Source organism: Hemicordylus capensis, chromosome 3 (assembly GCF_027244095.1).
Source record: "Hemicordylus capensis ecotype Gifberg chromosome 3, rHemCap1.1.pri, whole genome shotgun sequence".
Classification (NCBI taxonomy): Eukaryota; Metazoa; Chordata; class Lepidosauria; order Squamata; family Cordylidae; genus Hemicordylus; species Hemicordylus capensis.
Window position 1 is genome coordinate 317,086,601 of NC_069659.1, and position 12,331 is coordinate 317,098,931.

Genomic DNA, 12,331 nt, shown 5'->3' on the forward strand with positions numbered 1-12,331 from the left:
AAATATGAAGTACAAAGACAAGCAGAAGAGACAATCATATAAAAGCCTGGTCAAAAAGCCAAGATTTAACATGCTTTCTAAAAATTGTGATGGAGACCGAGGAGCGAGTAACCACCGGGAGAGCATTCCAGAGTCTGGGGGCAGCAACAGAAAAGGCCCTGTCCTGCATGCATGACAACCGAGCCTCCCTCATTGTCGGCACCCAGAGCAGAGCCCCCTCAATAGGAAATTTGTTTCAAATAAAATGCCTAACATCAGAAATAGTATCTTGAAATTTGCATCCCATTATCTCTGCATACAAGGCATGGGTGTGATCCTTGCCTCAAGAGTCAGAGGACTCACAGACCCCCCAGCCCTCACAACATACCACAGCACTGCTTATGCACACCACAGGGACCCCTCTGTGAATGCTGCAGCCAAGTGAGAAAGGATCATTTGATATGTATTAATCAGCTATATAAAAATACAGTTTTAAAAAATGGGTATAGATTTCAATCTGTTATTCGTTCTAGAGCTTTTTCGGCAAATGAGCATCTTGTAGCAGAACAGAACTTGATAGCTTACAAAAATAAGTAACAAAAATCTCTTATAAGCAGGCCTGGCACTACGTTTTAACCAAGCAAGAACAGCTTTTCCTCTGAAGTATTCAAAACGTAAATGTCTGATGTTACCAGACCCTAGCTCAATGCTGATCTTACTTTGAGTGTTCAAAAAACATGAAATCCTAAACAGAAAAAGAACAAACCAGTAATTAGGCAAACTTCAGTATAAAATTCTGTTACGTTTTTATTGACAAAACATCTCTGAAATGAAGCCAGTTTAAATGAAGGTGGGATCTGCAGAACCTAGAATACTGTAGCCATGTGGAAGACAGGAAAATAGGGGTACAGTGTGCTCTGTCTGTAGGTAAACCCAACCCTGCTCCTCTATAGCAGCCTAGCAAATGGTGCATCCCATCATCTGAAATACATCCAGTATCTTCAAGATTTCATTTAATTCAACAGGAATTGCATCCCTCCATTTGTCTCCTTGGATCAATGGGGAATTTGACAGCTATTTCCCAGAGCCAACTATTGAGCAGCCTGATATGACAGATCAACTTATGCTGTAGCAATGCAGACCATGCGCCAGAGTTCCAAAGTTAAACTACCAGCTGTAACTGTTACACTTTGAGGCTATTAACATGCACATGTAAAACTGGGCTAAGGGAGCCCAACTCAGTTTTGCATGCATGCGTGAACCACCATGATCGGGCCGATCCCAGCAGTACCATGGCGGCAAACCCACCTATGAAGTCTCCCTTGGAAATAGGGTCAGGAGAGCGAGTGCTCTCCTAATCCCGTTTCCTTGATCGTGTGTCAGCTGGAGTGGGGGGTCCCCATAATACACAGCGCCCTTGCATGGTGCATTACTGAAGCTCCAGGTGATATGAACAAGCCGGCAAACCCCTCATTAGAATTGGGGTCTGCCCTGAAAGCCTGAAGGGCTAGATAGAGGCCTGGATGTGGGAATACTGTATGGCAAGGAACTAGGATGTAAGCTTTTGAGTTTTATTTATTTATTTATTTATTATTTATTAGATTTATATACCACCCTTCCAAAATGGCTCAGGGCGGTTCACAGCATGATAAAAACAGTTAAAACAAATTAACAATTAAAAACAATTAAAACACAATAAAACCAATAAAACAGCTAAAAGCCCTGAAAATCAGGGCAACACTATAAAACAATTTAAAACAGTTAATCACTTAAAACCCTAGAAGGCCAGGCCAAATAGGTAGGTATTAAGGGCTCTCCTGAAGGACAGCAATGATCTCAAATTACAGATTTCTGCCGGGAGTGCATTCCACAGCCCAAGAGCAGCTACAGAGAAGGCCCGCCTCTGACTCACCACCAGACAAACCGGTAGCAACTGGAGACGGACCTTCTCAGATGATCTTAAGGTGCGGTGGGGATCATGTAAAAGAAGGCACTCTCTTAGATAACTCGGACCTAAGCCATTCAGGGCTTTAAAGGTAATAACCAATACCTTGTATTTTGCCCGGAAACATATCGGCAGCCAGTGTAGCTGTTTCAAAACAGGCATAATATGGTCTCTCCGGGTTGCCCCAGAGACCAACCTGGCTGCCGCATTCTGAACTAACTGAAGTTTCCGGACTACGTACAAAGGCAGCCCCACGTAGAGCGCATTGCAATAGCCAAGCCGGGAGGTTACCAGCTGATGTACCACTGTTTTGAGGTCATCCTCTCCAAGGAATGGGCGCAGCTGTCGAATCAGCCCAAGCTGATAGAAAGCACTCCTGGCCATGGCCTCCACCTGAGATACCAGGGTGAGGCCTGGGTCCAGGAGTACACCCAAGCTGCGCACCTGTTCCTTCTGGGGGAGTGTAACCCCATCCAGCACAGGGAGATCTAACGCATCCCTCAGATTCTGAGCCCCTACAAAGAGCACCTCCATCTTGCTTGCATTCAGCTTCAATTTGTTCTCCCTCATCCAGCCCATTACTGCCTGTAGGCAAGCATTTAGAGAATGAGTTTTGCTGAACTACAGAAGTCAAATGAAATTGCTTGTTTCTGCTCATGGTTTGAAACTTGTTTTTGAGCTATGCTTGTCAAGGATAAAGCTTAGACACGTGTTTAACTGATGAAAGCAATCATATATTAAATGCTGAGAATCATATTTAGGAACCACAGGTTTAGATAAAGAAATGCCTATGTGTTTATGATGAGCATCCTAGTTATATAAAATGCTGACTCTTTTACATGCTATCTCTCTCTGAATGGCATTTTCTGCTAATTAACAATCTCACCCTGGACTGACAGGCACCAACTCTGTCTCTAGCTGACCACAGGCCAAGTCAAGCTATCTTGGGTAGGAATGCTCTATCCAAATCAGCACCCTGCTCATCTCTGATTGGCTCCTTACCCTGATAAGGGTGAAGAGAACCATGGGAAGCTGATTGTTTAAGTCAAGGATGGAGATGCTGGGAGATAATAAGGGGGCTATTTGGGTTTGAGGAGGGATATAAAAGAATACATCCCTGCCACACAAAGGGGAGGGAAGGGTAGGCATGGGCTTACTTCATGGGAGAAGCACCATGTAAACTCCTCTCAGGAAGGAAGGGAGCCTCCATTCTGGACAGCCAGCTGATTGTCCCTGCTGGAACCTTCAAGGCCTTCTGGGTTCGACAAATGATGGACCAGTAAATTGCTTATCTACCAATGCCTCCAGACTAACCCAGCTCTCCAACTGCAAGATCTTTTCTTTTCCTGCTGGGGAGAAAGGTTTCTCTCTCTGCCAGCCTTCCTTGCCGTCCATTTCCTTCTGTCCCTCTCCCTCCCCTTGCGTTCGGCTCGGCTTAACTGTTTCAGAGCTAGCATCCAATCTATTTCTATCCTCTAAGCCTTTCTGGCTCATTCACTGAAATGACACACTGGGCATCTGATTTCCCCCTCCATTTGCTATTTACGCGTGAAGCTTCACCAAAAGCCAGCAGAAGAAATGTCTGGGAACAAACTTGTTGATAACAGACAAGCCTCCGTTAACTACCCTTAGTGAGGAGGAATTGAATTTAAAACTGCTCAGCATTTAGTGGATTACCTGCTTAAAAGTCAGAAGAAATGCCTTCTTCTGTTAAGAATTGAAATAGCCTTCCATTAGATGTTATGATGTAACTATTATAGAAAGTATTGGACTAAAAGTTGAGGGAAACACTGATGGAACTGTGTGCCTGCAATCCGAACTGAGCCATGTGGTTGTTTTGGCTTGTAGCTAAGCAACCAAAAGATCGGCCACAAGTGATGCACAGAAGCTGAATTCCCCAGCCAGAGGCGTAACTAGGGAAAATGGCGCCTGGGGCAAGCACTGAAATTGCGCCCCCCCCCACATCTGACACGCACTCTCTCCATCCAAGTATGTAACTCAGCTTTCTCGTCCAGAATGATTAGCTTTTACTAAGCTGTTCCTATTTCTGTGCAAGCAACTCAAAGTAAATTTGCTCACAATTATGAATTATGATTCCATGTGGTTTCTTCCATGTGACATGGAAGAAACCACATGGAATCATAAGTCATAATTGTAAGCAAATTTCCCTTTTTGCACTTGCAATATTTTTTTAAGTGAACATAAAAAAAGACTCACTTGATCTTCTAAATGTTGAAGTATATACTTTCTCCCCCGGCCCCAACCTACAATTAATTCCAGCTATTTTTTTCAAGGGCTACTAGTTTTATTTACAAACTGTTTGGCAGCACCATGCTTAAATAATCACTAATTGCTCCATAAAATTGAACCATAAAAGTTTTATTCACTGTTCATCTGATTTTCAGTCTAGTTAATTAAATTGGTGAAGGTTTAGACTTGGTTAATTAAATTGGTGGAGGTTTAGGTGCCGGGCAGCAGCAGGCAAACTGTGGCTGAGGAGAACAGCCCGTCCCTCCCCCTCCCCCCCATTCCCTTTTCCGACTAGCAAGAGAAAATCTGTCTGTGCCAGTTACAGGAATGAGTTGGGCAGAGGAGGACAAGAAGGACAAATGGAGACTGAGCCTTTGAAGCTGCCTGCAAGAAGCAACAAGGGTGTGCTGTTGCTTTGGGGGAGCCAATGTTGTGATAAAAGTAGTAGTTGTCTTTTCCCTCCTTTGACATTTCAGACACACAATACTAGGGCTGCCAAATGGAAAAGAGAGCAGGTCTCCTGTAGAGATGCAGAGAAGAGGGAATTTCAGCAGGTGCAGCTTGTCATGCAAGGGAAAGAAAAAGCTGTCCTTTCCCCACTTGGCAGCCCTACACAATACATTTCCAGTATACTTTTCTCACAAGGAAACGGAACACATAAAACACTGCTTTGAAATGTCCTAGTGAGCATTGACATATTTGTCATTTATTTACTGGTATTTAAAAAATGTATGCCCTGACCTTCAGAATAGCTATTCTCAGGGTGACTGACAAATCATGGAAAACCAATGAAAAAAACCCACAACCAAGTAGAACAGCAGAACCATAAAAACATAAAATAGTGAGAGAGAGAGAGAGAGAGAGAGAGAGAGAGAGAGAGAGAGAGAGAGAGAGAGAGAGAGAGAGCAAGTCAGACAAGAAAAGAGAGAGGGGGCAGAGAGAGAGAGGGAGGGAGGGAGGGAGAGATAGAGAAAGAAAAACAGGAAAAAAGAGAGAGGAAGGAAGGAATAGAGAGAGAGAAAGAAATTGAGAGAGGAAGGAAGAGAAAGAAAGGAAGGAAGTCAGACAAGAAAAAAGAGAGGGGGAAGAAAGAGAGGGAGGGAGGGAGGAAGAGATAGAGAAAGAAAGAAGGAAAGAAAGAGATATGAAGGAAGGAAGAGAGAGAGAAAGAGAGAGAGAAACTAAGAGAGGAAGGAAGGAAGTCAGACAAGAAAAAAGAGAGGGAGGAAGGGAGGGAGAAAGGCGCGAAGAGCCAGTCAGATGGGGTGATGCTGCAGAGGGTGGCAGAGCGCGCGCGCCCGGCGGGGGGGGGTGCTGTTTCCACGTGCCGGGAAAGGGGGTCAGGTGCGACCCTGAGCTGCTTGACACAAAGAAGCCGCCTCCGTAGGAAACGCAGAGCCTGAAGCCAGCCGGAGCTCTTGCAGAGAGGCGGCGGCTGCTGCTTTGCATCGGGCTCATTTCTCCTCACTCGGTCCCTCTGGCTTAACAGGCGACGGGCATAGCAGGTTTTCAGTTTATTCAAAAACAGCAACAACCCAGCAAACCCGCTGAGCCAGAAGGGTCAGTGGAACCAAACCACGTATCTTTCCCTGTGCTCTGAATGCCGACATAATTCACTTCATGCAATTCTCAAGTAAGGACTCACTCAGGAAGCTATTTCTTTAAGTCAGAATAAGAGATCAAGCTGGGACTAACTATTGCAGTTTGACTGAATTAAGCCCTCAGGGGCAGGCTCACAGCTGGATTCCCCCAGCCCACACAATAGACTATTGAGCCCCCTAAAGCTGGGCTTTTAAGTCACTGCGGCTGGGAGGACGAGATTTCTAGAAAGAGAAAGAGATTATCTGATATCATTCACACACACACACCTATTGTTTCCTTGCTCAATGCTCCGTCCTAGCTTGTCCTCCTGCTCCTACGCTGGCTAGCTGCCGAATCCTTCCTTCCTCCGTCCTCCCCGGTCCGCTCCTTTCCAGCCTGATGCACAGCACGGCAAGTGTGTGCACGTGCAGGCAACGAGCTCTCCCAGGCCAAACACGCATGCGCGACTGGCGTCAGAGGACTCTTGGAGTTTTGAGTGTGAAGAGAGACAAAGAGAGCTGCCTTGCCGACGCTGCAGTTTGCAAAGCAGGCAGGCACTTCAAACGGGACGGCAAACGCGGCGCCCAGTGCCGGAGCTGGCGCCGGGACCGGGGGAGGGGGGCTGACTAAAAAAAATTTTTTTTCTTTAAAAAAAAAAAAATTCCCCCGAAAAAGGCAGGGGATCTTGGGGGTACTTTTTGGCGCCCCCCACGTGATCAATCAGAGTGGCGCCGGGGGCACGTGCCCCCCCTGCCCCCCCTATCGTTACGCCCATGTCCCCAGCTTGTTATGTTGAGAACACCGATGCCTGCTTTCGGTGAGGTTAAATTGATTCCTAGTTAGCAGCTCTGCATTTTGTCAAGGGAAAATTATTTTAGAGATGTTCCTAGCTGTGATTGAACACTACACTACAATCATAGGGAAATGAAATTGATAAGTATTTTACCTACATGCTTAATCACTTATACGTGTAATCAGTAGCCTTAATAAACTCACAGTTGTGGGTGTGTGTATGTGAGGCATCTTCTCTTCCCCCTTCCCCACCACCATCAAATCGCATGTGATCTCAGATAGCAAACCCGTAAGAGTAGTCTCTGTTGACTACTAGTTGGGAGGCAGCTAGACCAGCCTGCTCTTAACACAGGTGGCAGGGCGATGCCCTCGGAGCTGCCGACAGCAGCCATTGCTCATCTGGGTGGGTGATCTGCCCACCCAGGGACAGTGGAACAATCACCTGGTCATGAGAAAGGGCTCTTCATTTGGACAGTGATCCAAACACCTAGTTACTCCACGAGCTGCTGCTTCAACTCCAGTGTCAAGATAGTGACATTAGTAAAGCCTGATACCCTTGGACTTACTATGAGGAAGCAAGCGCCAATCATGACAGCTTTCATTTTGACATCGAGGTCCACTGGGAACTGGATCCCAAAGTTGTCAGCATCTGTAAAGGCTTCCCTCATAAAGCCAGTCCACTGCTTTGAAATCCTTCCAACCACATTTTTTTCATTGTTTGACATCACCTGGGTTTTAAATGAGACCAGTAGTTGCAAATTCAGATGTGCAGGTGCTCTCCATGAGAGCCCCTATGGCCATGCCCACCCAAAAAAACCAGAGAAGCTGAGATGTACCAGCGCTCTGTCCCTGCATGTCTCTTCTCCACTACACCCCTGAATGAGACACTCTTGAAACTGGAGAACTTGGAGACATTCAGTGCTGAGCGCATTTTAAAAACCACCACCACCACAACAAAAACCCATTGATATCCCACTTTCCCTCCCTATTGGTGTTCAGGACACTTGCTGTATGAACATGATTAAGACCCAAACCAATTAGCTTAAACATGGTTGCGGACATCCTATTGGTACCTGTGTCCTTCCAACAAAAGTATGCGAGCAGCACTAGCTTTCCCCCTTCCCAATTGAATGAGAATTCACACCTCGGAAAATAAGGAAAGAACATCCCTTCAGAAAAACTTCTGAGGTGTGAATTCTCATTCAATGATAGCAATGACAGATTTTTTTCAAGTAAAGAACTCTCATGACCCCACTTTCACTTTTTTCACACTCTCACTTACTATGAATATTGAATGAATCGATCTACCACACTGCACTTTATGAAGAAAAACCTCAGAAAATCAACAAAATCCAGCCCTCTGGGCAATCACTCTGAAATTGGGGACGGGTGGTAGCCTCCACCCATTAGGCACTATCTACCAGCCCACCCCACTCTTTTGGGGCAGATCCACTTTCTGCCCCCAATCTGCCCCAAACTGCCCCAAAGACATGAAAAGTTTAGAAATTTCCCAAAAATCACCCCTTTGCCCAATCCCCCTGAAATTGGGGTGGTAGTCTGCACCCATTAGGCACTACCACCCCACCCCACTCTTTTTGCCCAGATCCCATGCTATGCCCCCGAACTGCCCCAAAGTCACTAAAACTTCAAATATTCACCAAAAATCAGCCCATTGCCCAATACCCCTGAAATTGGGGTGGTAGCTTCTACCCATTGGGCACTACCACCCCACCCCAAAACATTGCCCCTGGGCCCTTTCCCCCCTGAATCAATTCGGATTCGGATTCGGGTTAAATCCGAACCTGAACTGAATAAAGAGTGATTTGGGTGGCCCATATTCGGGCACAAAACAGAACAGGGGTGATTCAGTTCGGGTCCCGAACTGAATCACCAAAAATCTGAATTGCACACCCCTACTCTATACTGCAATGAACTCTACAGGTCCCAATAGCGAACCAGGGGTTCTGTATTCTCAACTGGTGAAGTTTGCAAATGCAGATCTGAAGCACTTTACAATACTGAACTGGTCTACCTTCAAGCTTACCATCCTCTCTAATAAAACGCTTGGTGTCCGTCTGTGGACGGACACCAAGCGTGTGTCCGTGCCTCCCTGCCCTGTTCTGCGCCTGCGCGAAGCGCAGGCGCAGAACAGGGCAAGGGAGACATGACGGCCGGCACCCGGTGGCCATCTTGGGCGGCCAGAAGCGGCCGCCCCGAAGAAGCCGGGAATGCGGGGAAGGAGGAGACTGCCCTCCTTCTCCCTGCCCTCCTTCTCCCCTACTAGCGCCCGTTATCACAACGGGCCTGAAAACACTAGTAAAATGAATAATTGTGGCAAGATCAGGATCTACCAGGAAGACCTTTCTCTACGAAATGTGTTGAAGTCAATACAGTACTTTAGCTGGTATTTAGTGATGTTGGAACACAATATGGTAACAAAATAAGTATTTTTTAATATAAGTATTCTATATAACTATTTTAGAAGCCCGTGTGGTGTAGTGGTTAGAGTGCTGGACTAGGACTGGGGAGACCCGAGTTCAAATCCCCATTCAGCCATGATACTTGCTGGGTGACTCTGGGCCAGTCACTTCTCTCTAACCCTAACCTACTTCACAGGGTTGTTGTGAGGAGAAACTTAAGTATAGAGTACACTGATCTGGGTTCCTTGGAGGAAGAGCAGGATATAAAATGTAATAAATTTAAAAATGAAATCAGTCCCATAAAACAATAATTGGCTTTTTCTCCCCAAACTCACAAGAATACCAGTCACAAATCAGAAGGCTTTTAAAATAGAAATATAAACCACCCTGAGCCAATTTTGGGAGGTATAAAAATTGAATGAATAAATAAATAAATAAACAAACAAACCAGAATAGACAGACAGGGTTTTTCATTATGCAGGTAGATGGTCAATGTGATTAAAAGCAGAACATGGGTTCTTATTAACTTACCTCAAAGTTAACATCCGCACAACACCTGCATGGTATACAGGGTCCAACAATTTTAAGCATGTCCTGCTGGGCTTCATTTTGGATAGAAAATTTAGGAAGGCAGAGGTCCCAGTTCTGTTTAATATATCCAACAGGAGTACCTGGGGGCGCGTGAACTTCAATCTTAAAACATTTAAAGAAATCACAAAATCAGACTTGAAGGTTGTCCTGCAGGGTTCCTAGCAAACTCACAAAATCTACAAAAGACACAGTCCTGCAAAGCAACTAGTATATATTTTATAGGCTGCTTCCTGGTTTGCAAGCAACTGGTTGGCTGAAGATTTACGCAACACACAATGAAGAACAAAGTGACACAAGTAAAGTGGAGTTATAAAGCTGAAGGACACATATGACTATTAAAGGAGAAGAAGGGAAGATGAAGCAGCAAGGAGCTAACTGCTAGACACAACTTTGGAAAAGATTATGCTATGGAAGAGTTTGAGATGACTTTGGGAGAAAGGGCTTATTTAACCACTTCTCCCACAAAACATTTGTCTGTATCAGGTAACTACTCTATCTGAATCATGAGAAATTGAGTACTCTCTTCCTGTGATATTAAATGACCCTGGATCAGTTTCAGTTTGTGAGTCCTGAGGATATGGACAGGTAGCTTGAAATGGTCCTTCCTACCACCTGCCCTCTTGATCCTTGCCCATCATGGCTTATGCTAGTTGGCAGTGGGCTGTTGTAGAGGGCCTGACATAGATTATAAATGCTTCTCTGAGGGAGGGCAGGATGTCTCCTTGTCTTAAGGAGGCAATCGTTACACCGCTTTGGAAGAAGCCTGCCTTGGATTCCTCAGAGTGAAATAACTACAGGCCTGTCTCCAACCTTCCATGGTTGGGCAAGGTGATTGAGAAGGTGGTGGCCTCCCAGCTCCAGGAAGTCTTGGAGGAAACCTAGACCCATTTCAAACTATGTGACTCTGTTGGTCATTTTGGATCCCTCGGTGGCTTTCAATACCATTGACTATAGTATTCTTCTGGAATGTCTGAGGAGATTGGTGGTGGGAGGCACTGCTTTGCAGTGGTTCCACTCCTACCTCACGGGCAGATTCCAGATTGTGTCTCTTTGAGACGGTTCATCAAAATCTGAACTTGGTATGGTGTCCCTCAGGGCTCCATATCACCTCCGATGTTGTTTAACATCTACATGAAACCGCTAGGAGAGATCATCAGGGGATTTGGTGCAGGGTATTATCAAGATTCTGATGACACCCAAATCTATTTCTCTATGTCAAAATCATCAGGAGAAGGCATAACCTCCCTAAATGTCTGCCTGGAGGCAGTAATGGGCTGGATGAGGGATAACAAACTGAGGCTGAATCCAGATAAGACTGAGGTACTTATTGTGCAGGGTCAAAACTCAGGAGACGATTTTGATCTGCCTGTACTGGATGGGGTCATGCTCCCCCAGACTGAACAGGTGCGCAGTCTGGGGGTGCTTCTGGATCCGAACCTCTCCCTGGTGTCCCAGGTTGAGGCACTGGCCAGGGATGCTTTGTATCAGATTCGGCTGATATGCCAGCTGCATCCGTTTCTTGAGATGAACGACCTTAAAACAGTGGTACGTCTGCTGGTAACCTCTAGGCTGGATTACTGCAATGTGCTCTTTGTGGAGCTGCCTTTGTACATAGTCCAGAAACTGCAGTTGGTTCAGAACGCGGCATCCAGGTTGGTCTCGGGATCATCTAGGAGAGACCATATTAATCCTGTGTTGAAGGAATTACACAGGCTGCCAATATGTTTATGGGCAAAATACAAGATGCTGGTCATTACCTATAAAGCCCTAAACAGGTTACGCCCTGGGTATTTATGAGAATGTCTTCTTTGCCATGAGCCCCATTGCCTGTTAAGATCATCTTTTAATTAGTTTAATAGTTTTAAATAATTTTAATACTGGGTTTTAAATGTTGTTATTCTTTTAAATGATTTTAATTGTTAATTTATTTAATGTTTTCATTGATTTTAAATGTAAACCACCCAGAGACACAAGTTTTGGGCACTATAGAAATATTTTAAAATAAATAAAATAAATAAAAATAAATGTAACCTAAAAATTCTCATCTGACGTGAGGAGGGAGTATCTATTATATTAATTCTCCTGGGTGTGCCTTAGAATGTGTGTCCCGGCGCCCAACTGATTGGCTGGGTGGCAGAGGCGCCTGATTGACTAAGGCGCACCCAGGCAAGCGGCAGCGGTGGGCCCGGCCCTGCAGGCCAGCGGCAGCGGCGGGTCTTGGTGGCCGAGCAAAATACACCCGCCAGCCAGAGCCGCTGAAGAGCCCATGGGAAGAGCGCAGAGAGAGAGGGAGAGAGAGGGAAGGGGTCGCGAGAGGGAGCCAGTAGGGGGACATGTGATGCTGGAGACATTTGACAGGTCCATGGCAAAAGGGAGCAGTTAAACAACAGTTGGCCGCTCACTGTATTTGCCACAGTACCTGCACAATAGAGATGGAGACTGAGGGACTTGATGTAAAGATTGACAAAGAAAAAAGGACCATGGTAGAGTAACAGGTGGGCGGGGGGACTGAAGGGCCTGCGGGGGGGGGGGAAAGCTACGGAGAGCCAGACTGTGAGGAAAAACAATCACGACTCCCCCCTACCCCCCGCAAAGTACTGAGGGTGGGGGGAAGGGGCCAACAGTAGCCACACTCAACATTCAACAGGGACCTCTAGGGCCAACACTGGAGCAAGAGGTGGGGAGGATGGAAGGGGAGACACTGGGGCAAGAGGGAGGGGTAGAAGGTTAAACAATGAGGCCAGAGAGTTGGGTGGAAGGTGAAACAATGGGG

At 46.0% G+C, this 12,331-nt stretch overlaps 1 protein-coding gene across 2 annotated transcripts in view; it reads right to left on the reverse strand.

Annotated features, from left to right (window-relative positions):
* Positions 1–546: 546 nt before the first annotated feature.
* The window catches only part of LOC128350907 (phospholipid scramblase 1-like), a 33,097-nt gene continuing 21,312 nt past the window's right edge, over positions 547–12,331 (reverse strand). The window contains exons 7-9 of one of the 2 annotated variants that reach the window (XM_053309781.1): positions 9,499–9,660; positions 7,114–7,275; positions 695–724 (exon numbers count right to left, since the gene is read on the reverse strand). In XM_053309781.1, the coding sequence (XP_053165756.1) occupies positions 695–724; positions 7,114–7,275; positions 9,499–9,660 (354 nt within the window). Of the gene's footprint in view, positions 725–7,113; positions 7,276–9,498; positions 9,661–12,331 lie in introns of both variants that reach the window. The other variant, XM_053309782.1, reaches the window with a different exon arrangement.